The 22,678-nt window shown below is 52.1% G+C and overlaps 2 protein-coding genes across 8 annotated transcripts in view; one reads left to right on the top strand and one right to left on the bottom strand.

Annotated features, from left to right (window-relative positions):
• The window catches only part of POLE (DNA polymerase epsilon, catalytic subunit), a 48,003-nt gene extending 37,466 nt beyond the window's left edge, over window positions 1-10,537 (top strand). Inside the window, exons 43-49 of one of the 4 annotated variants that reach the window (XM_066371260.1) lie at window positions 913-1,093; window positions 2,653-2,784; window positions 2,943-3,136; window positions 7,804-8,004; window positions 8,303-8,428; window positions 8,998-9,087; window positions 9,224-10,537. In XM_066371260.1, the coding sequence (XP_066227357.1) occupies window positions 913-1,093; window positions 2,653-2,784; window positions 2,943-3,136; window positions 7,804-8,004; window positions 8,303-8,428; window positions 8,998-9,087; window positions 9,224-9,337 (1,038 nt within the window). In that variant the 3' untranslated portion in view covers window positions 9,338-10,537. Of the gene's footprint in view, window positions 1-909; window positions 1,094-2,652; window positions 2,785-2,942; window positions 3,137-7,803; window positions 8,005-8,302; window positions 8,429-8,997; window positions 9,088-9,223 lie in introns of those variants that run through there. The other 3 variants (XM_066371261.1, XM_066371258.1, XR_010749394.1) reach the window with 3 other exon arrangements.
• Window positions 10,538-12,505: 1,968 nt separating this feature from the next.
• P2RX2 (purinergic receptor P2X 2) lies at window positions 12,506-15,688 on the bottom strand. Of its 4 annotated transcripts, XM_066365995.1 has the most exons (12): window positions 15,443-15,688; window positions 15,095-15,230; window positions 14,934-15,005; window positions 14,783-14,858; window positions 14,608-14,704; window positions 14,397-14,477; window positions 14,170-14,308; window positions 13,759-13,889; window positions 13,449-13,539; window positions 13,259-13,324; window positions 13,080-13,157; window positions 12,506-12,767 (listed from the first exon to the last, which is right to left on the bottom strand). In XM_066365995.1, exons 1-12 carry the CDS (start codon window positions 15,616-15,618, stop codon window positions 12,765-12,767), a joined length of 1,146 nt encoding a protein of 381 aa, XP_066222092.1. In that variant the 5' UTR covers window positions 15,619-15,688; the 3' UTR covers window positions 12,506-12,764. The 4 variants fall into 4 exon arrangements, with proteins under 4 accessions (XP_066222092.1, XP_066222090.1, XP_066222091.1 ...); XM_066365993.1 differs by having other exon boundaries at window positions 12,506-13,157; XM_066365994.1 differs by lacking the exon at window positions 14,397-14,477 and having other exon boundaries at window positions 12,506-13,157.
• Window positions 15,689-22,678: the final 6,990 nt, after the last annotated feature.

The raw sequence follows: 22,678 nt of genomic DNA, 5'->3' as shown, positions 1-22,678 counted from the left end.
ATGTGCTCTGTGTGTGTGTGGATCGTGCCCAGGCATGTGAACCCAGGTGTCTGTTATGAGGAGGACAGGACAAGAGCAAGTATGGGGTGAGGGGTGTTATGCTCTGTTGGAATGGGTGGTGGTTTTCCACACCTGATGTTTGTTCAATATACGCAAACAAGGTGGAGGCACAGGTCAGGTGGTAGCAGGGGTATTTGGGGAGGGGTTGGGAACGGGAACTTGAGGTCATTTGTGAGCACGGCAGCTGGAGAGGTGGTAAGGTCACTTGGGGTTGTGTGGTTGTGAGGACTGAGCCCCCCCCCCCCCGGGTGGGTCCCCATGAGGAAGTGCCTGTAAGTGGGGAGTCAGGAATGGGAGCCATGCTGCTGAGAGCCACCAGGAGAGGCTGTCCTTGGGTGCTGTGGTTGGGTTGAATGTCCGTGGGGACCTGAACGGGAGGGTAGAAGGTGCAGGCAATGTTGACAGGCCCTGGGAAGGCAGTGGTGGTTGCTCTAACGATGGCAGATGGCAGAATTCATGTGTTGAAATGGAAGGTGCTGTTGAGAGCAGAACCTAGTCGGGCTGAGGCATCACAGAAGGGCACTGACCCATGAGATCTGGAACTCGGACCAGAGAACTGGTTGCCCAGAGCACCATTGGTTCGTTCTTCCCTTCCTGGGCAGTGGGAGAGAGCGATTGTGGAGTGAATCCTCAGAAAGGGCAGACTGAGAACAACCATTTTCGTGTACTGAGCGTTGAACACCAGGCATATCACACAAACGACACACTATTAGGGCATCCTACGGGACTCTGATGGGCTCAGGAGGCGAGTGGCCCGACAAGGTGGAATCAGGTAGACCAGATTTAACATACACACTTTGGGGGTACTTCCCACTGTTACGGGCAAACACAGCTGGGACTGTGTTACAGCAGGACTCCCAGGAAGAGGGCAGAGCACAGGAGGTGGAGGAAGAACCGGAGGAGGTAGAGGGCGAGGGTGATGACGGTGTGCAGGAGCCAGATATAGAGGACTTGCTGGAAAACAACTGGAACATCGTGCAGTTCCTGCCACAGGCAGCCTCCTGCCAGAGCTACTTCCTCATGATCGTCTCAGGTGAGCTGTCACGTCTGTGTCATCTGTGGAACAATGTGGCCCTGGTCCATTTACCTCACATGACAGTAAACAGTTGGGAAATCGGGTCTGCCAGACACACGCCTATCATCAGGGTTCCTGAGACCTTCGCCCTCTCATGGTGCCTGGTGAGCAGGGCTGCCCCAAGGGGGCCCCCCCAGGTCTGTGTGTGTACACATGTGGTAACTAAAGATAAACCCCAAGTAGGAAAGATGAAACACGCTTCCTGAATCAGTTGCCCACAGATTTTGTGGATAAATTTCTGCCATTGGGAACTCCTACCATTGATTGGGTCGAAAGGGTGTAAAGCAGTGGTAGTCAACTTGGTCCCTACCGCCCACTAGTGAGTGGGCATTCCAGCTTTCATGGTGGGCGGTAGCGGAGCAACCAAAGTATAAATAAAAAGATTTAACTATAGTAAGTTTTACAAAGATTTATTCTGCCAAACAGCGAAAATCTGACATAAAGTACTTGGTAAGTAATTATTATTATATGCTTTAACTTGCTGTAACTCTGCTTTATAAATTTTGTAAAGTTACTTCCCTACTTTATAAATCACCATTACTGTGGAACCGGTGGGTGGTTAGAAAATTTTACAACTAACAGATACAAAGGTGGGCGGTAGGTATAAAAAGGTTGACTACCCCTGGTCTGAAGGTTTAGTATTTACAAACCAAGTTATCCAGGTTGATATGCAAACAAAGCACATAAACGAAATACCCGTCATAATTCAGAGTTAGTCATAGAGCAGCAGAACAGTTAATGACAAGCTCAGTCAAACTCAGCGATGCAGACATATTCACGTAACTGCAGAGGTAGTTTCATTTGTGACTATTTTTTATATTTTAGTCTACTTGTCCCAAGTCTCCTTTTCTCAAGTTCTTTTGCAACATATGGGGCCCTGGCCGGTTGGCTCAGCGGTAGAGCGTCGGCCTGGCGTGCAGGAGTCCTGGGTTCGATTCCCGGCCAGGGCACACAGGAGAAGCGCCCATCTGCTTCTCCACCCCTCCCCCTCTCCTTCCTCTCTGTATCTCTCTTCCCCTCCCGCAGCCGAGGCTCCATTGGAGCAAAGATGGCCCGGGCGCTGGGGATGGCTCTGTGGCCTCTGCCTCAGGCGCTAGAATGGCTCTGGATGCAACAGAGCAACGCCCCAGAGGGGCAGAACATCGCCCCCTGGTGGGCATGCTGGGTGGATCCCGGTCGGGCGCATGCGGGAGTCTGTCTGACTGCCTCCCCGTTTCCAGCTTCGGAAAAATTAAAAAAAAAAAAGAAAAGAAAAGAAACATATGGGCCTGGTGTGCTTACCCCAGAATCAGGTCTGTTTTTGTCTCTGTCCAGTGAAGGTTGATGGGAGTTGCATTTATTTACATAGCGCTCTCTATGCATGAATTTAGGCATCAGTGTGCCTGGCTTATTCTCATTTCTGTAATGGACTGGGGCTCTAAATGCAGCAAATAGAATCATTACCAATAACATTCCAGCCCAGGCTGGCCAGCCACAGGGTCTTCCTGAACCCAGTGTCCTGGGCCTCCCCTCTGCAGCGTATATTGTGGCCGTGTACCACAGCATGAAGGAGGAGTTGAGGCGCGGCGCCCCGTGCAGCACCCCCGTGAGAAGGCAGGCAGCCAGCCAGCAGTCCCAGGAGGCCCAAGGGGCAGCTGGAGCCCTTCCCGGTGAGTGTGCCCTTGCTGTGTGAGGCCACTGTTGTGCCTCTGACCGGATCCCACTGTGCTCCTTTGGGTCCCCCCTCCAGCATAGGGTCCCCATGTCCTTTCCTTAGCATCCTTGTTGCTGTGTGAACTGGGAATTGAGATGTCTTTTTCTCTTCCAGGAATGATCACCTTCTCTCAAGATTATGTGGCAAACGAACTCACTCAAAATTTCTTCACCATCACTCAGAAGATTCAGAAGAAAGTCACGGGCTCTCGGAACTCAGCTGAGCTCTCAGAAATGTTTCCTGCCCTGCCTGGTTCTCACTTGCTGCTTAATAACCCTGCGCTGGAGTTCATCAAATATGTGTGCAAGGTGAGGATGCTCACTCTAACCTGTGTGAGGAGCTTGCACTACCGTTAACATGTGTAAGGCAAGGGGCCAGGAGTAGGCCACTCGTTTATCCCACACTCACTGTGCACCATTCCGTACAGCCACTGTGTGAGCTACTTGGGGTCCTGGAACTTGTGCTCCCGTGAGGGGGACAACAGATCAGTGAGGGACAGGTGAGTTCAGGGAGCACGGGTGCTGTGAGCTGGGATCAGAGATGAGACCTGTTACCAGGAGGGTCCAGCCATATATTCCCAGGGAAGAATGCTGTCTGGACAGAGGGGTCCAGAGACCCTGGAGTGGGATGACCTGGGGCTTCTGGTGAAATGGCAGGTGCTCGAGGTCAGGTGGGGCTATTGGGCCAGATGAACCACACAGAGCTCCCAAAATATCCAGGCTTCTGTAGAACCTCAGAGGAGAGCCTGCTTGGATGCCAAATGCCTTTCTGGGAAAGGAGATTGAATCAAGTGTGGGATAATGTTACCAGACAAGGACAAGTAGGCGCCCTCGCCCAGAGCACTTGACTGTCCATTAAGTCACTGCCCAGCATACTGCATGGACGCTGCAGGATCAAGTCACTTCTGACTGTGGCAGAGAAGTGGTGTAGTGGACCTTTTCAGTTCCTTGGTGGACTTTGGAATCTTTAAATTTTACTTTAATTAAGGTATAATTTACATACAGTAAAATTTACCATGACATTTGGCACAGGCACACTCTTGGGACATTGAACATTCCATCACCCAGCACAGTTCCTCACCCCTGGTTCATGCTGATCCTTCTGTCCCTGTGTTTGCTTACTTTTTAAAATTTGTACGCAGAGTCACTTACTAGAGTACAGTTGTTGGGTTTTCACAGAGGGACAGAGCTGTGCCACCAACAGCAAGGTATAGAGCAGTCACTCTCACTGAAAAGTCCTTGTGCTGCTCTGTGGGACTCGCCCCTTCCTCTCACTTCTTCCGTGGTGACCTCTTCCAGAGTATCACGAGGGGAATTGTGGGCCTGGCTTCTGTCACTTAGCAAAGTACACTGCGGTTCTCCATGTTGTGTGTCTCAACAGTTTATTCCTTCCTGGCCAAGTGGTGCTCCATTCTGCAAGAACCAGTTTGTTATTCACTCACTGACAGAAACATTCAGGTTGTTTTCACCTTTTGGCGATTATTTTTTTTTTTTTTTTTTTTTTTTTATTTATTCATTTTTAGAGAGGAGAGAAAGACAGAGAGAGAGAAGGGGGGAGGAGCTGGAAGCATCAACTCCCATATGTGCCTTGACCAGGCAAGCCCAGGGCTTTGAACCGGCAACCTCAGCGTTTCCAGGTTGACGCTTTACCCACTGCGCCACCACAGGTCAGGCCTTTTTGGCGATTATTAATAAGCTGCTGTGAACACTCATGTAAATTTTTGTTTGAACATAAGTTTTGTTTCTCTTGGTTAAAAACCTGGGAGGGGATTGCTAGCATGTATCATCTGTGGTGTTCTGAAGTAGCTGCTCTGTTCTGTATTCCTATCAGCAGTATCACAGGTCCAGTTGCTCTACCCCCACCAGGACTTGGGATTAATTTTCAAGGTTTTAGCTGTTCACATAGCTGTGTGGTAGTATCTCATGGGTTTGCTTTTGGTTTTGTTTTTAAGTTGATTTTAGAGAAAAACAGAAACATCAGTCTGTTCCTGTATGTGCCCTGACCAGGGATCAAACTGGCAACCTCTGCACTTTGGAACAGTGTTCTAACCAACCAAGCTATCTGGCCAAGGCTATATCTTGTGGGGGTTTTTGGGTTTTTTTATTGTTGTTTTTGTCTTTTTCCAAAGCTGGAAACGGGGAGGGAGTCAGACAGACTTCCGCATGTGCCCGACTGGGATCCACCCGGCACACCCACCAGGGGGCGATGCTCTGCCCCTCTGGGGCATTGCTCTGTTGCAACCAGAGCCATTCTAGTGCCTGAGGCAGAGGCCATGGAGCCATCCTCAGCGCCCGGGCCAACTTTGCTCCAATGGAGCCTCGGCTGTGGGAGGGGAAGAGAGAGACAGAGAGGAAGGAGAGGGGGAGGGGTGGAGAAGCAGATGGGCGCTTCTCCTGTGTGCCCTGGCCGGGAATTAAACCCGGGACTCCTGCACGCCAGGCCAACGCTCTACCACTGAGCCAACCTGCCAGGGCCTATATCTTGTGTTTTAACTTGCATTTTTTTATGGGTTAAGTTTTTGTGTCATCTGAGACATACTTGCTTTAATCAAGGTCACAAAGGTTTTCTCTTGATTTCCTCTACAAGTTTTATAGTATTAGGTTTTACGTTCAGTCTGGGATCCATTTTGAGTTAATTTTTTTTATTTTTATTTATTTTTTATTTTTTTATTTTTTTTGTATTTTTCTGAAGCTGGAAACGGGGAGAAACAGTCAGACAGACTCCCACATGTGCCCGACCGGGATCCACCCGGCACGCCCACCAGGGGGCGATGCTCTGCCCCTCTGGGGCGTCCCTCTGCCGCGACCAGAGCCACTCTAGCGCCTGGGGCAGAGGCCAAGGAGCCATCCCCAGCGCCCGGGCCATCTTTGCTCCAATGGAGCCTTGGCTGCAGGAGGGGAAGAGAGAGACAGAGAGGAAGGAGGGGGTGGGGGTGGGGGTAGAGAAGCAAATGGGCGCTTCTCCTATGTGCCCTGGCCGGGAATCGAACCCGGGTCCCCCGCACGCCAGGCCGACGCTCTACTGCTGAGCCAACCAGCCAGGGCTGAGTTAATTTTTGTATAATGTGCATATTAGAGATTGGGGTCCATATTTCTACACGGGCGTATCCATTTATTCCAGCACTGTTGTTGAAATGATTATCCTTCCTCCATTGTATCATCTTTGTGCCTGTTTGAAAACGTAATTGGCTGTGTGGGTCTGTTTCTGGATCTCCGTTAATCTGAACATCTGTCCATCTAGATTTCTGTTACTTTATCAACAAGTCCTGAAACCAGGTAGTGTGACTGCGCTCCAGCTGCATTCTTCTTTTTTTTTTTTTTGTTGTTGTTGTTGTTATTTTTTTACAGAGACTGAGAATGAGTCAGAGAGGGATAGACGGGGACAGACAGGAACGGAGAGAGATGAGAGGCATCAATCATTAGTTTTTCATTGCGCGTTGCAACACCTTAGTTGTTCATTGATTGCTTTCTCATATGTGCCTTGACCACAGGCCTTCAGCAGACCGAGTAACCCCTTGCTGGAGCCAGCAACCTTGGGTTCAAGCTGGTGGGATTTTTGCTCGAACCAGATGAGGCCGCGCTCAAGCTGGCGACCTCGGGGTCTCGAACCTGGGTCCTCTGTATCCCAGTCCGACGCTCTATTCACTGCGCCACCACCTGGTCAGGCTGCATTCTTCTTTTTTGGATTGTTTTGGCTAGTGTGGTTTCTTTGCTTTTTTGTATAAATTTTCAAATTTGTTTTAAAAAAAAAGTCTTTCTGGAATGTTGACTGCAGTTGTTCTCAATCTATGGGTTAGCTCAGAGAATGGACACCTTACTGTTGAGGTTCTTAGTCTGTTTCTCTAGGGCTTTGATTTCCTTCATCAGTAGGGTAGTCAATATATAAATATACATATTTGCAGTGTTTCTATGTGTTTGGTGTTGATTTTATTTTATTTATTTATTTTACATTTTTTCCATTGATTTGAGAGAGGGAAAAGGAGAAAGAGAGAAAAGCATCAGCTCGTTCCCTTTTGTTGTTCTGTTTAGTTGTGCACTCAGTTGCTTCTCATATGTGCCCTGAGCCAGGATTGAACTTGCAACCTTGGCACGCTGTGATGATGCTCTAACCATCTGACCTACCGAGCAAGGGCGGCACTCATATTTTTAAACTTCAGTATCCAGTTGTTCACTGCTAACAAAGAAATTGATGGAGTTTTGTATAAACTTTGTTTCTTGCAACCTTGCTAAACTTTAGTTTTAGTAGCCTTTTTGTAGATTCTTTGGGAACCTACAGTCTGTTGGTTCTCATTACAAGTAGTATTTGCGAACTCACCTACTTCCTAAAATCTACTTATCTCACTGGCTAACATGAACTTCAGACTGGACCATAATCAGTCCTCCCAACAGGGTCCTCTTAAGTGGCATCTGGTTCTGGCTCCTGGCATCATGCTAGACAACAGAGCTTTAGGGGTGGGAGAGACCTCTCCTTATGGTCAGGAGGGTTACACTCCTCCTCCTCCTCAGCTCACATGGGATTGTAAAGCTCCAGCAGCAGTGGCTCCAGATGGGCAGAATGTCAGTCCCAGGCGGGGGTTGCTGGGTGGATCCCAGGCGGGGTGCATGTGGGAGTCTGTCTCTCCGCCTCCCTGCCTCTCACTTGATAAAAAAAAATAAAGCTCCAGTAAACTCAGGACTGTCTGTCATTTAGGAAGAAGGGGCAAATGAACACAACAGGCAGAGCCAACTTTGGTGTGTGCCTGAGTCCCCACAGTTGAGGAAGTTCATCAGACCTGGGGCAGGGCCGGGCCACCGCTTGTTGGCCGTGTTAGGGAACTGCTGCTGTAGAGGAGGCAGCTGTCCTCTGACAGGATAGCAAGGCTTGAGATGGGTCTGTGAAGGTGCCGCTCACAGATTCGCCTGCAGGGTTTTCTCGTCCAGGCAGGGCAGCAGGGAGTCCCTGGGGGCCACCCCTCACCTGCACTTCTTCTGTACAGGTTCTGTCTCTGGACACAAACATCACAAACCAGGTGAACAAGTTGAACCGGGACCTGCTCCGCCTCGTGGATGTCGGCGAGTTCTCAGAGGAGGCCCAGTTCCGAGACCCCTGCCGCTCCTACGTGCTCCCAGAGGTCATCTGCCACAGCTGTAATTTTTGCAGGGACCTGGACCTTTGCAAAGACCCCTACTTCTCTCAGGTGGGCTTCATGAGAGATCTGTCTCCACCCGGTGTCAGTTACACTAGCTAGCTTTGACATGAATTAGAAATAGTCAACTGTCACACACTAGAACATTGTCCCAGTAAACATGTAAGGATGATGTTGGTGTAATGAGCATGTCCAGGAGCCACATGAGCCACCAAATGCAGTTAACACACATCTCATGAGAGCTCTCCTCTCTGCAGTCTCTTCTTAACGCTGGTCTTTTCAGCCCAGTGTGGGGACATTGCTGAAGAAAACTGGGTAGAGGGTGACCTGCTCCCTCTCCTTTGCCCAGGATGGAGCTGTGGTGCCCCAGTGGCTCTGCGCCAACTGTCAAGTCGCCTACGATTCGTCAATGATCGAGATGGCCCTGGTGGAAGCCCTGCAGAAGAAACTGATGGCCTTCACCCTGCAGGACCTGGTGAGCAGCAGGGCCTGGCACTGGGGCTTTGTTACACACCACACACACACGCAAACCCACGCACAGGGCTTCTCCGTAAGCAGTTTGTACCCATGGGAAGCTAGAGGTGTGTGCTGGTTTCAGGTCACAACCTGGCCCTCTGAGATAACCAACTCTTGGGCCAAGCCTCATCCACAGCCCAAGTGGTTTAATCTGACAGCATCTATTGGACACCTACAGTGGCCAAGTGCTGGCTTCATGGACCATGTGTTCTAGTAAAGAGAGACAGAAAACACGATAAAGTGTATAAGCTGGATGCAAGTTGAGAACCTACAGTGTGTGTGTCTTTGTGTGACAGGGAGTATTCAGCGATAGATGCAGGGACTTCTCAGCAAAGACCCGAGGAGGGGTGGGGTCTAGGCAGAGAACAGTGGCAGCTGTGACCTGGAGCAGGGGGGTGCCCACAGCAAGGGTGCTGGAAAGCAGCTGAATGTTTGGATGAGGCCTGCTGTGATGTCTCCATTTTATCCACAGTTGAGGTGCAGCTATGGAGGGCAAGGGGTTCCTGACCAGGGCTTTCCTTGTTTCAGATTTGCCTGAAGTGCCAGGGTGTGAAGGAGAACAACATGTCCGTGTACTGCAGCTGTGCAGGTGGCTTCACACTCACCATCCACACCAAGGTTAGCACTGCAGCCCCCTTGGCTATTGCCCTGTCTGGCCCTTGCCTGCATCCACTCTCCTTGTGCACCTAGGCCTTGGCCTGCGTCCCTGCACCTCCTGTGGGACTGGGCCTCATAGTGACTGGTCCTTTCACAGGTCTTCATGGAGCAGATTGGAATTTTCCGGAACATTGCCCAGCACTACGGCATGTCATACCTCATGGAAGCTCTGGAGTGGCTGCTGCAAAAGAACCCCCAGCTGGGCCCTTAGCAAGCTGTTCTCTCTCTCTGCCTCAGCTTACCAACTCGTGAACATGTATGGAGCATGGCACCAAAGAAACACTTGGAGCTTTCGGGGAGTGGGTCACTCTGCCCAAATTAGCCAGAGCAGGAAATGGCCCACCTCCGGGTTCCTGGTCCCAGCCTTCATCTGGTCAGCCGAGGGCCCGAGAGCATCTCCAGCGAGGGGCCTGATGGGTCATTTCTCATTACACACATGTGGCTTCTTTTGCTGTTGCATGGCCCTGTCCTTCCCGTCCTCTTGAGCTGAGAGCGGCTAAAGGCCAGGTCCAGGGTGAAGTGACACCAGAGTAGGAGTCTGCAGCCCCCGCTCCCTAGTCACTTGTTACTTCAGAGAAGCGCCATCCCACAGCTTCAGCGCATGAGTGTGGACCAGTTCCAGGAATCAGGATGACCGCATGGGGACCTGGGTGTCTCATACAATGGGTTCCTGGGACTCAGGCTTCTCTGTGGAGACTTCCCAATCAGAGCAAAGGCTGCAAGGGGTTTATGTCAGGTGCAGTCACTCATCTGGGCCAGGGCTTCTTGGATGGGGCTTGGCCGCAGCCACCTACCCTCAGAACCCGCTTGTGCACAGAGGAGAGCCCGGGAAGGGTAAGGTGCACTTGACAGCATGTTACCACCTGGATAATTTTTCACCCATAAGACTTTAGATTCTTCCAGAGGGAGGGCAGAGAAGGAAACAGCAGGTGCAGTTTTGTCAGGTATAGGTAGATTCTAGTCTCAGCCTCAGGGATCGCCTCAGGACCTCTGACCTTGCAGGACACCCAGCTCAGAGTGTCCTGCCCAAGGCCTGGACTCAGCACCAGCTTATTCAGAGCCCTGTCCTGCAAACTGAGGTGGGGGGCAGACTGGGGATGGCTTCAGCACCAGAGCCTTTACTCAGCACCAGCTTCTCTGTTCATTCTGTTCTATTCAGCTCCAGACATAAGGCAAGTTCTCTGTACCTTGTTTTTAACAAAATGTACTGCTTACAAAAATCTGGATATGTTGTTGCTTTGTATTCATTTTTGAAATATCCCCTAACTTGTGAGCAGTCTACTACTGGGAACAGGAAATGAAAAACCATCAAGTTGGTGAGATGGCAAACTCAGAAACCCTGAATAGTGGGCTCTTGGGAAGCCCAGATGGGCTGTGGGGGCCCCACAGAGCCTGGTTTAAATTTGTCCTTGCTAGCTAATTTGTGTCAACACTCAGTTACACTTTGAATTTTCATCTGAATTCTACATTTCTTAAAATATATGCTGTATGTTTGCACAGCACCCCAGTCTAGGGAAGAGAGGGAGACTAAACAGTGAACAGCTGTCTGTGTGCTTTGTTGGCCCCTGGTTACCACCCACTGGGCTGGGCCTGGCCCAATGGCAGAGAGAGAAACCTGACGCAGGCTGGAAGATGGACAGAGCCCAAGTCAGCCCCAGATGGAGATCAAATCAAATTAGGGCTGGGAGGATGTGTGGTAAGCTAGGCTTCCTGGTAGTGATGCTGGAGATGTGCCCAGGGGCAGAAGTGGGGGCCAGGCCAGCTAGCAGCCTCACCCTGGACATTGGACTCCCTGTCCCTGCAGCAAGATGAGGCATTGGGCACCCTGGCCTCTGCAACTCCTGTTTCCCAGAGGCCAGCTTGGACAGGGGCATTTGGGGTGAGAGGCCCTGGTCATTCATGCTTGGGAAACCTGAGCCCCTGGCCCCAGTTCTTGAGCTTACATCTCAGCCCCAACTGGAAGAGCCAGTTTCGCTAAAACTAGAGCTGAACATGCCTGAGCCAGTCAGGATGTCCTAGGCTTTTGGGTGACCTGAGCAACTGACATCCCAGGGACAGAAGGGTCTGTGGGGGGCTTCTGGAGTGTTTGCTGGCTAGCTCTAGCAAGTGGAGCCAGCCCAGCTTTTCAGTGTGGGCAGCTGGGAGGGTCATTCAGACTTGGGGGCCCCAGAGCTGGTGTGGTTTGAACCCTGGTCACATGTGAGATGTGCATTTGGCTCATTCCTGCACAGTAGCCATCACTGTTGCTAGAGAAACCACTGACCAGGCAAAGCTGCTAACTGTAATAATTGTAGCATCCCAGGATGTAGTAGCCAGATTACCTACAGGCCTGACCAGGTTGGTGCTGGCTTCTTACATTTGCCCTTGCCCTGTCCATTCCACTTCCCAGCACCAAATTCCTACCTTGCAGTGTCCCTCAATCCAGAAAGGCTTTCTGGTTTAAAAGCCAGCGGGGGACCCGGGTTCGATTCCCGGCCAGGGCACATAGGAGAAGCGCCCATTTGCTTCTCCACCCCCCCCCCCCTTCCTCTCTGTCTCTCTCTTCCCCTCCTGCAGCCAAGGCTCCATTGGAGCAAAGATGGCCCGGGCGCTGGGGATGGCTCCTTGGCCTCTGCCCCAGGCACTAGAGTGGCTCTGGTCGTGGCAGAGCATCGCCCCCTGGTGGGCAGAGCGTCACCCCTGGTGGGCGCGCCGGGTGGATCCCAGTCGGGCGCATGCGGGAGTCTGTCTGTCTCTCCCCCTTTCCAGCTTCAGAAAAATACAAAAAAAAGCCTGACCTGTGGTGGCGCAGTGGATAAAGCGTCAACCTGGAAATGCTGAGGTCGCAGGTTTGAAACCCTGGGCTTGCCTGGTCAAGGCACATATGGGAGTTGATGCTTCCAGCTCCTCTCCCCCTTCTCTCTCTCTGTCTCTGTCTCTCTCTCTCTCTCTCTCTCTCTGTCTCTCCCTCTCCTCTCTAAAATGAATAAATAAAATTTTAAAAATTAAAAAAAAAAGAAAAATACAAAAAGAAAAAAAAAACAGTGGGATCCAAGTTTTCCTTTCCCTCGGACACACCACCTCCTGGCTTCTATCTTTGTTGCCACCCTTTTTCCTTAGTTTGAGTCTTGGGGTGATCCCTGTAGGGAGCTGGTGAATGCATTTAGGGCAGTGCTAAGACCAGTTAGGGGGTTGTCCCACAGTCATCCTGTCTCCCACCCCTACTGGCCTGGTTGAACATGATGATCCTGGCTGGATATGGAGGGCAGCAGCATGCCTGCATACTGTACCAGTCTAGTAAAAGTGCTTGCAGCCCCCTACACAGGAACCCAACATTGTACATTTATCTTCAGAGCCTCAAGACACTTCTCCCAAAACATGAGGCCAAATGGTTCTGGTCACAGGTTTATTGGATTCTAGATATGTAACTTCTTGGCTAGGAGGCAAGCAAAGGGTCTGGGCAAATAATCCCAGACTGTGTGGGTAGAGACTGTAAAGGTCAGGGACAGCTGGAGAACAGTGCTGCCCCCCTCCATCAGCCCACTGCCCAGTTGCACAGGGTCCTTTGGTTCCCAGTTGTGAGGAGACATGTTGTGTGGGGGCAGGGCCTGGGTTCTACACAGGTCCCAACCATACTTCAGGGCCAGGCCCAGCCTTTGTCACTGTGAGGGGAAGTGGAGGTGGGCTCAGAGCTGGGCTAAACCTCGGGGGTCTGTGAGCATGGAGTCCTGCTGGGAAGGCTTGGAGGCCCCAGGCCCTGGTCCTGCACCCCAATTGGGAATGTCCACCATCTGCTCAGATGGGGCAGAGGTGGGACAAGGCTGTGGTGGCAGGGCAGCCTGGGCCTGACTCTGCCCCTCTTCCTGTGGTCTGCCTGGGTCTGTGGAACAGGGACAGGTGGGCGGAGGGGCCTGGCCCAAGACAAGGGCCAGGGTCACAGGCCAGCTACTTGGGGAGTGTCTTGGCGTACACACCTTGTCAAATTTCTTATGGCTGTAGACTTTGTTTTTGTTCATGAATGTTAGCAAGATCCAGTCACACAGGAAGGAGCCCTATGGCCAGCAAGACAGATGTGTGAAGGCTTGGCAGGACCCCCCAACCACTATACATACACACTTGCACACGTGCCTGGACCCCAGGTTGTGCTCCTTACCACCCCAATGGAGGTCAGTGCCGTGGCCACATTAATGATGGTGGGAATCAGACTGAACTTGCCTGCCTGGGGAGAGGAAGCTGCTTTAGACCGCAGGTGTGGGGTCATGTCATGGGGGACATGGAGCTGTACCTGCTCAGTCCTGGCCTGTCCCAGCTGAACCCAAGGGAGGGAGGGATGGCTGGTTTACCTGTCCATGCACGATGACATCGATGCGGATCCCATAAGCCTTGATGAGTGTGCGGGTGGTGCTGCCATTGATCTTGTAATACTTGGCAAACCTGGGGTGGAAGGACCCAGAAGCATTTCAGAACCTAGGACTGGTTCCCAAGCCCTAGCTACCTGACCCTAAGGAACAGGAAGTGGGGGCCTATCAGAAGGCTGCAGTTCCAAGACTGCTGACCACTGGCATCCCTAGGCCTTTGAGCATCTGCCCTGTTGGCTTCTGGAACCACCATAGCCAGGTGGATGAGGACCCAGTTGTCCCAAGGCCAAAGTACCTGAAGTTGTAGCCGGATGAGGCTGGCACATGCTTGGGGTCGAGTCTCCGGAAGGAGTACTTGGGGTTGCAGTTTGACGCTGACAGGTCCAGGTCACAGTCCCAGTTGATAATGGCCCCAATAACACCTCCCTGCCCAGAAGTGGGCACCGAGATGGGGGTCAGGGCGAGTACACAGGACTCTCAAGAGCCCCTGCTGAGGCTGTGGGGAGGGTGCACTTGATGGAGCACCCAGGGCAGCTCAGAGAGCCAAGAGCCAGGGTGCTCAGTGAGCGCCCCACTTCTGAGGCGTGAGAGAACAGTAGGAGCTGTGTGACCAGGAGTCAATAATTTAGGTGGGCTGGCTGATCCTCTGCAAGCAGCACCAGGCTGGTCAAGACTGCGAAGGGACTGGGCAGACAGGAGCCCTCACCTTGTGTGCCAGCTCGGTGAAGTTCTCTCCCGCCTGCTCCACGATGAAGCCCAGCCTGAAAATGGGGCAGTACAGGTGGGACACCTCATGGAAGGTGCAGTGTTTCAGGTAGCTGTCCTTTCGGTTCTCGATGTTGCCCCTGAGGAGGCCCAGTACATTAGGTGAAAGGGGCATTCCCAGGAGGCAGCTCCCCTGGCCAGTCCTGTCACCCACCCTAAAGCTCTTACTTGGAGAACTGGAATTTGGGGTAGTGAATGCTGTTCTTGATGAGGATGGTGAAATTGGGGGCCATCTTACCAAGAAATTGGCTGAGGAGACACAAACTAGGTGTGTTTAGTCTCCACCCCAAGCTCCCCAGCAGCACTGCCTCCCCCACCCCAACCCCAGTGAGGAAGGAACAGAGTCTGTGAGGTGGGTCCCAGCTGGGTGGGAGCACACCTGACCGAGGCCCCATCTTCCACTGGGCACCAGCCCGACACCTCGCAGGTCTTGGCGTCCCCATGGTAATATGGTACGCAGCGCCCGGTCCGCACACCTGCGGGCACAGGTGCTCAGGTGGAGAGGGGCGCACCCTGGCTACCGCCCCCAACTCCGCCACCACCTCCACACTGACCATTTCCAAGCATGTCCAGCTGCCCGGCCACACAGTCATCATCGGAGTTGCAAGTGGCATTAGTGACCCTCACACTCTAAGAAGAAGAGCGCTGGGTCAGGGGTCGGACACCCTCAGTCCCTCACCCGCTCCGCCCTCGACCCTGCCTCACCTCGGGACAGGTTCCCAGGGTCTGGGAGGGGGTGACCTCGATCCTGGTGATAATGCTAAACACGCTGCCTCCCTGGACTCAGAAAGAGGGGACGGTTGGTCGCCGTAGGCAGCTCAGCCACCATCGGTCCAACTCTTGGGGGTGCTGAGAGCGGGGCGCACCTCGGGGGGCTTGACGTACTCCTCCACGTCCCACACTTTGTGCTCCGACGAGGTGATGCCCTTGACTTTGGTGATGACGGAGCTCTCGGGGCCCGTTTCTCGGTCCTGGTAGCTCTTCTGCACGATGAACACGTACCTGTGGGGGCACAGGGCCAGCTCTGGAGGCGACCGGAGACCTCACATCATCCCCCTGCTCCCGCTCTGGGGACCCTTTCGACCCCCTCTGCCTCGGGAATCCCGTGTCCTCTTTGCCTCCGCTGCTCCAGGAACCCTCGTCCTCCTCGCCCCGGAGACCTCGCGTCCTCTCTGCCCCCGCCCTGGGCGCCCCCCGCCCCCGCGCGCACCCACCACACGAAGTAGAGCAGGATGAGCAGTTGCACCGCGCGGTACACGACGCCCAGGCGCCGGTTCTTCACCACGATCACCTTGGGCGTCTCGTAGTCCCAGAAGGCCGACCAGCAACCCCGGGCCAGGCGCCGGGCCGCGGCCGCACCCGCCGGGGGCTTGGGCTCTGTGGCGGCCATGGCCCCGCCGCCGGGGAAGCCGCGGCCCGGAGTTCCGACAGTCGGGAAGGCGCGGAGCTGAGCGCACCCGGGGCTGGGGGCGGGGCTGGGGCTCCGCGGGGGCCGCCCAGAGGCGTGGCCTGTCCCCGCCCCACCCTACCCCCAAGTCAGGGTCCCCAGCGGGCTCGGGGCACCGGGAGGGGTCACCCAATGCACCTGGCAGGTATCACCAGGCGGGCCCTGCAGCGGGAGCTCCTGGAGCGGTTGGAGCGGGGGTTGTGGGAAGGGCGTCCCCGAGGGAGGACACTAGGCGTCTGCGGGGGGTGGGGGGCACATTTTCAAGACAGGGTGCAAGACGTGCCACAGAGTCTCGCCATCTGCTGCTCCGCGCTCATTGAACTGGAAGGGCAATGCTATTTAAAAATACACAATGTGCCCTGGCCGGATAGCTCAGTTGGTTAGAGCGTCGTCCCAAAGCACAGAGGTTGTGGGTTCCATCCCCAGTCAGGGCACATACAGGATGTGATGTTCCTGTCACTCTCCCTTCCTCTCTCACTAAAGCCAGTAAATAAGAAATACATGATGTTATGTGTTGTACCCCAATAAAGCTGGAAATATATATGTAAGTCTAAAGTACGGCAATTCCCAAAGGGCAGCCTGTGATATCTGCCCTGGGCTCAAGAGATCCTGAGATCCTCATCTCTGTAGCGTTGGAGCCTTTCTGGTCCAGCTGCTCCCCCACCACACACCCTGCTCCCCTCACCTGCATCAGGCAGTGCCTCCAAACTCTTCTATCCACTTCCAGTCCTCCCCAGGGTACCAAGTGTAGGAACCGCAGGAGGGCTCAGGCAGAGCCCAGAGGTGGAGGTTGAGGAAGAAGACAGAGGTACGGAGGACAGATGCAAGAGACTGAGTCACAGGGCCAAGAAAGAGAAGGCAAGAAGGGGGAAAAGTGATAAGTAATTGAAGAGAATTATCTGATTTGAACGAAGACCCGTGTCTGTAGGTTGATATGACTTGCTGGGCTCAGGGCAAGATGACTTTAAAAAGAGGTACACACTTACAAAGTCTGGGTGAAACGTCTGAATTCCAGAGAAACCCACGCCACACTGCAGGTCACCTTTCGCCGCGGTGGACTGCCGAGGCATTTCCTCTTCTGAATTATGTAGTGTTTTCTCCTTATCTTCTCTCGAAAGAAAAGATATAAACTCAGGTTTGTCCAAGAATTTAATGATTTATTTTATTGTCTTAGCTGAGTTTTCTGCCCTGTGTTGTTATGGAGAAGGGTCAGACCACAAGGAGCTTATGAGCATATCTAACAAGGTAGCTTTGTATTATATGGAACTCGGGTAGTCCCCTAAATCCAGTGCCAATCCTGTGTTTAAGCGGAGTCTGGGGATTCCAAAAGTTTATTGTGAAGTTTAGATTTTTATTTATTTATTCATTTTTATTAGAAGGGGGGGGTAGAGAGAACAGGAGAAGGAGCAAGAAGCATCAACTCCCATATGTGCCTTGACCGGGCAAGCCCAAGGTTTTGAACCAGCGGCCTCAGCATTCCAGGTTGACGCTTCATCCACTGCGCCACCACAGGTCAGGCTTATTGTGAGGTTTAGATAAGGTGTCTGAATGTCTGCTGGTAGGAAATTTAAGAAAGCAAGTGGAAACTTCTCATGTAAATTTGTAACAACAGCTAAGGTGTCTATAATTAAAATCTATAATTTGCATAAATACATTTAAATAGGTTAAAAATTAGCGTTAAGAGGACTGAGTCTTAATCCTTTTTTTACTTAAGGCATTTTAACAAATGAAAAAATTAAGTTATTTAATTGAATTCTAAAACCTTCGGTTAAATAGAAAGATTATTCTCTGGCAAGAATAGAATTAAAAAGTTATTTTTTAAAAAAAGTTATTTATAGGCCCTGGACGGTTGGCTCAGTGGTAGAATGTCAGCCCGGCATGTAGAACTCCCTGGATCGATTCCTGGCCAGGGCACACAGAAGTGCCCATCTGCTTCTCCACCCCTCCCCTCCCCCTTCTCTTTTTCTCTCTCTTCTGCTCCCACAGCCATGGGTCCATTGGTTCCAGCACATCATCAGCCCCAGATGCTGAGAATGGCTCCATGGAGCCTCTACCTCAGATGCTAAAAATAGCTTGGTGAGCATGGTCCCTCATGCATGGAGCATCAGCCCCAGACCGGGGGGGGGGGGGGGGGGGGGGGGGGGCTGCCCAGTGGATCCCAGTCAGGTGCATCCCGGAGTCTGTCTCTCTATCTCCCATCCTCTCACTTGGAAAAGAAAATATATAACAATGTAAAATCAACCAAGTGTTAAGTAAAAGTTCAAATAGATTTCCTTTTCTAAACACCTTTCTTGAGATAAGACTCACATGCCATACAGCTCACCCATTTAGGATGTACTATGCATTGTTTCTATAGTGTAGTCACAGAGCTCTGCAAACTTCACCTCGATCTAATTTTAAACATTTTCGTTTTATCACCCTACCTAAAAGAAACCCCATACCCAGTACCAGCCCCTCCCCTGCTCACCCTACACACTGTCCCTGTCCCTAGGTGATACTGTCTACTTGTGTGGTTTCAACTGATGGCTCAAACACTCAGCCTGAGCTCAGGTGACATTGCTTTTCTCCTCCCACATGGACCCTGGCCGTCTCTGGGACTCCTCCCTGACTGATGCAGGGGAATGTGGTGCTGCCTGCATCCTGGGCTGGTCACCTCAAGTCCTCCTGGGACTCAACACTGCTTCTGTGGCAGCCAGACATGAGGAAGGGTGTGGCCTAGTCTTCACCTCTCTCCTCTCTCCCATTACCTGCAGACCCATCCTCAACGCTGCCTTCTTGATCACCCATGCCCTCCCTCCCAGCATCCCTACCACATCCCTTAAACACACCCAATGCCCTCTCTGTGACCCCTCTGATGTTGGGTCCATTTCCCAAACTAGACCCAGAGCTCCTGGTGGATGAGGGGGACACAGCTGGTTCCTCTGCATAGCCCAGGACAGTGCCTGGCACATAGCCAATTGTAAATAAGTCAGTAAATGTTTATTATGAACAAACTGTGCAGAAATAGACAAGAGAGAACAATGTTCTAAGAGGACAAACACGCTGTTTGTCCAGAGCCAGGCACCCAACCTCATCCCATCAGACACACAGCAGGCCGACGGGAGCTCAATGGTGGAGACCAGAGGCGAATTTAATTGCGAGCGCACTGGCCGCGTGCCCTGGGCCCCTACTTCTGAAGGGCCCCACAAAACCCCAATTTTACACTTTTTTTCTAATGTAAGAGGCCCAATATTTTCTTCTGCGTCCAGGGCCTCAACCAACCTTAATCCACCTCTGGCCCAGGTGGGGAGGGAGCCCAATGTGAATGGACAGGGGGCAGATTCGGCTTTTTGGGCTGGTTCTGAGTTGTAGGTAGAAAAAAACCAGGGTGGTGTCTGACCTGTGGTGGCGCAGTGGATAAAGCATCAACCTGGAATGCTGAGGTCGCCGGTTCAATACCCTGCACTTGCCTGGTCTAAGGCACATATGGGAGTTGAAGCTTCCTGCTCCTCCCCCCTTTTCTCTCTCTCCCTCTCTCCTCTCAAAATGAATGAATAAATAAATAAATAAATAGATAGATAGATAGATAAAAACCAGGGTGGTTTCGGTCACCGATCCAGTACTGGCTGTCCAGATAATTGCTGCATTGGATCCTCAGATATTGTGTGGGCCAGAGGCTTCCCGTCATGCATGGCCAGACATGGTCCACTGTACATTCAGTCTCTTGGCCGGGATGATGAAAGACATCCTTGCAGGGTATAGAGCAGGAACAGGACCAAGAAAGGATTGGGAGGTGCCCCCGTGACTTTGCGACAACTTGGCCCTGTGTGACTCTCCACTTTGGGGGTTGTAAACCAACCTGGCTGGTCTCCCTTCTACACAGCGGAGCAGATAGGACCTGAGAGAAAAGGTGGGAGCAATTGTCAGCTACCAGGGGCAGTCCTTCTGCAGGGAACATCTGATCTCATGCCTTCACCCGCACGGTTGGTTTTTCTGTGTGTGAGTTTGCCAGCGCCTGCCGGCAGGGCTGAGAACCTGGGCAGGGTACACCTCAGCAGTGACACCTTGATTGCGGGTGCCAGAGGCTAAGCCAGCCTTCCTATGCCCCTTGTGGAGATTCAGAGGCACCGATGGGAGGGGTTTATGCTCAAAACATGGTAGCTGTGGTTTAGGGAGCTGTACTGTCTCCAGTTTGGCATGTCAGCTCTTATTTGGCAGATTGAGATGCTGTGGAATTCCATCTGATGTTGGTGTTTGGAAGTAAAAAACGGTGGAAAGATGTCTGGTCTGAGAGATTGATAAACAAATAGATAAGAGACTGCAAACATAGAATGTATTTCAAAATAATAATCAGGGGCTGTGAATAGGCACTTCTTCCAGTTCAGAAGCAACTACGCACCCTGGGCCACCTGAGACGTGCTTTTATTTATTTATTTATTTATTTATTTATGGTGGTAAAATACATACAACGTAAAATTTACCACCCTAACCATGTTTACATGCACAGCTCAATGGCATTAAGCACATTGACACTGTTGTGCAGTCACCGCCACCATCATCTCCAAACTTTCTCATCTTCCCAAACTGAAGTTCTGTCCCCACTACTCGAGAATTCCCCCTCCTGCACTCCAGCCCCTGGTGGCCATCTACCTACTCTCTGTCTCAGTGGATTTGACCATGCTTGGTCCCGACAGAATTTGTCCTTTTGGGACTGGTTCATTACCCTCAACATAATGACCCCAGGTCCATCCATGCCACAGCCAGTGCCGGAATTTCCTCCCCTTTTAGGTGAATAGTGTTCCATTGTGGGAATGGGCCACATTTTGATTATCCGTTCACCTGCCAGACACTTGGCTTGCTTACACCCCTTGGCTGTTGTGAATGACGCTGCTGTAAACGCGGTGGACTGTACCTTCCCATAAATGGCATTCCCCATGTGGGCACAGTGTGTGTGTGGCTGTGTGGGCTGGGGTTGACCAAGCACATCGTGCCCAATTTGTTTTTGTTTTTTTTCCCAAGACTTTATTTATTCATTTTAGAGAGAAGAGAAGGAGGAGAAAGAGAGAGAGAGAGAAGAGGAGCAGGAAGCATCAACTCCCATATGTGCCTTGACCAGGTAATCCCAGGGTTTTGAACTGGTGACCTCAGCATTCCAGGTCGACGCTTTATCCACTGCGCCACCACAGGTCAGGCTCGTGCCCAATTTGTAAACGGGGCCTGGGAACTTCTCAAGGGCCTGTGAAAAGGTTTGAAATCAGAAAAAAAAAACATTTTTTCCCCTAAAGTTAAAAAAAAATAGTGCAAATCTGACATTTAAAAATGTTTGAACTGTGATTCAAATTTAGCTTTTATGTAGTTATAATAAGTGCATTTGATGGGTTTGATACGCCATGGAAACAGGGCTTACAAAGTTCGGAAATGGCTATGGGCTTGCCGATAAATTTTTATTTTTTTTTTACAGAGACAGAGAGAGAGTCAGAGAGAGGGATAGACAGGGACAGACAGACAGGAACGGAGAGAAATGAGAAGCATCAATCATTAGTTTTTCGTTGCACATTGCAACACCTTAGTTGTTCATTGATTGCTTTCTCATATGTGCCTTGACCAGGGGCCTTCAGCAGACCGAGTAACCCCTTGCTTGAGCCAGCGACCTTGGGTCCAAGCTGGTGAGCTTTGCTCAAACCAGATGAGCCCGCGCTCAAGCTGGCAACCTCGGTGTCTCGAACCTGAGTCCTCTGCATCCCAGTCCGAGGCTCTATCCACTGCGCCACGGCCTGGTCAGGCATCTGTTGTCATTTTTCTAGAATCACATGATTAGAGGCATCTAAGACCTTTGACCAGCTGTGAGGGAAATACATTTGAGTTCATGCCCTGTCGCTGTCCTTCAAGGTGAGCAGGAAACAGAAAGGGGTATGGTCAGCAAAATGTACCCATATCCGTGGAAAAGAGGGAGGCTGCTAGCTAAGGACCAGCAGCGGAGTCAGACCAGAGGCAGACAAGTGGGGGTGCCACTGAGGGATGAGGCCTTCCTCTTCCGTCCACACCTGCCGGTGCCCCTACCACCATCACTGGGCTCAGGAGCAGTGGTGAGAATTCTTTCCAGGACTGAGAATGAATCCACCCCCACCCTCTGGTGGCTCTAGGGGAAGGGGTGTCCCTGCCCCCCCAGGCAGCCCCTCTCTCAGCCCCTGGCTGAGCTCAATCTGTGCTCTCACCTGGTTCACTGCTCCCCTCCCACTACTGTGTCTCTCCCTCCTCCCTGGGGAGACTCGGGTTTCTAAATTCCAGGCCCAGAGAAGACAACCAGAAAAGCCAGAGGGGGAGGGGAGGGGAGACTTGTGACCTCAACAGTCTGATAAGCTTGAAAAACTGAATTATGCTGCTTTGCAAGGCAAATAACCCCAGGAGAGGACAAAGGGGACAGAGGTGTGACTTCCTGGAGTCATCGGAAGACCAGCGGTTTGGGTGGGGGGAAGGGAGGGGACAAGACACATTTACCCCAGGAGCCTACCTGTCACTTCACAGAAAGGAAAGCTCACTCCCAGGAGGGCTCAGGTCTCCGTAAGGTGCTGCAGGGTCAGAGCTGAGGTCTGATTTGAGGCCTGAGGAGCCTGAAGTCACATCTCAGGGGCCAGATTCTGAGGGGGTGGGGCTTACAGACAAGGTCGGGGGATGGAAGGACCCCTGTGGAGAGGGGGCGTGGCAGAGACCCTGGTGGCGGAGACCCCAGGGGGCAGAGCAGGGAACACGGACGTGGGCTTGTGGTCCATGTGAGAGACACATGAAGCTGTGACCATATAGCCTGCCCACCGTCCCCGTCCTGTGCCGCTCAGCCAGGCGGGACCCGGCGTGGCCCCGTGCCCACACACAGGCTGTACCGCAGAGCTTGGGAGGATGTGCCAGTGCCAGGCCTGCTCCTCTCAGAGTTCTGGCCGTTTAGGGAGTGACCAGACGGCTGCTGGGCATGGGTGGCTCTGTTGTGAATGTGCTCAATTCTGCTGTTTTTGTTCACGTTCAAATGGTA

Source organism: Saccopteryx leptura, chromosome 2 (assembly GCF_036850995.1).
Source record: "Saccopteryx leptura isolate mSacLep1 chromosome 2, mSacLep1_pri_phased_curated, whole genome shotgun sequence".
Classification (NCBI taxonomy): domain Eukaryota; kingdom Metazoa; phylum Chordata; class Mammalia; order Chiroptera; family Emballonuridae; genus Saccopteryx; species Saccopteryx leptura.
The sequence above is the reverse complement of the archived record's forward strand: the minus strand, read 5'-3'. Positions and strand labels throughout refer to the sequence as shown.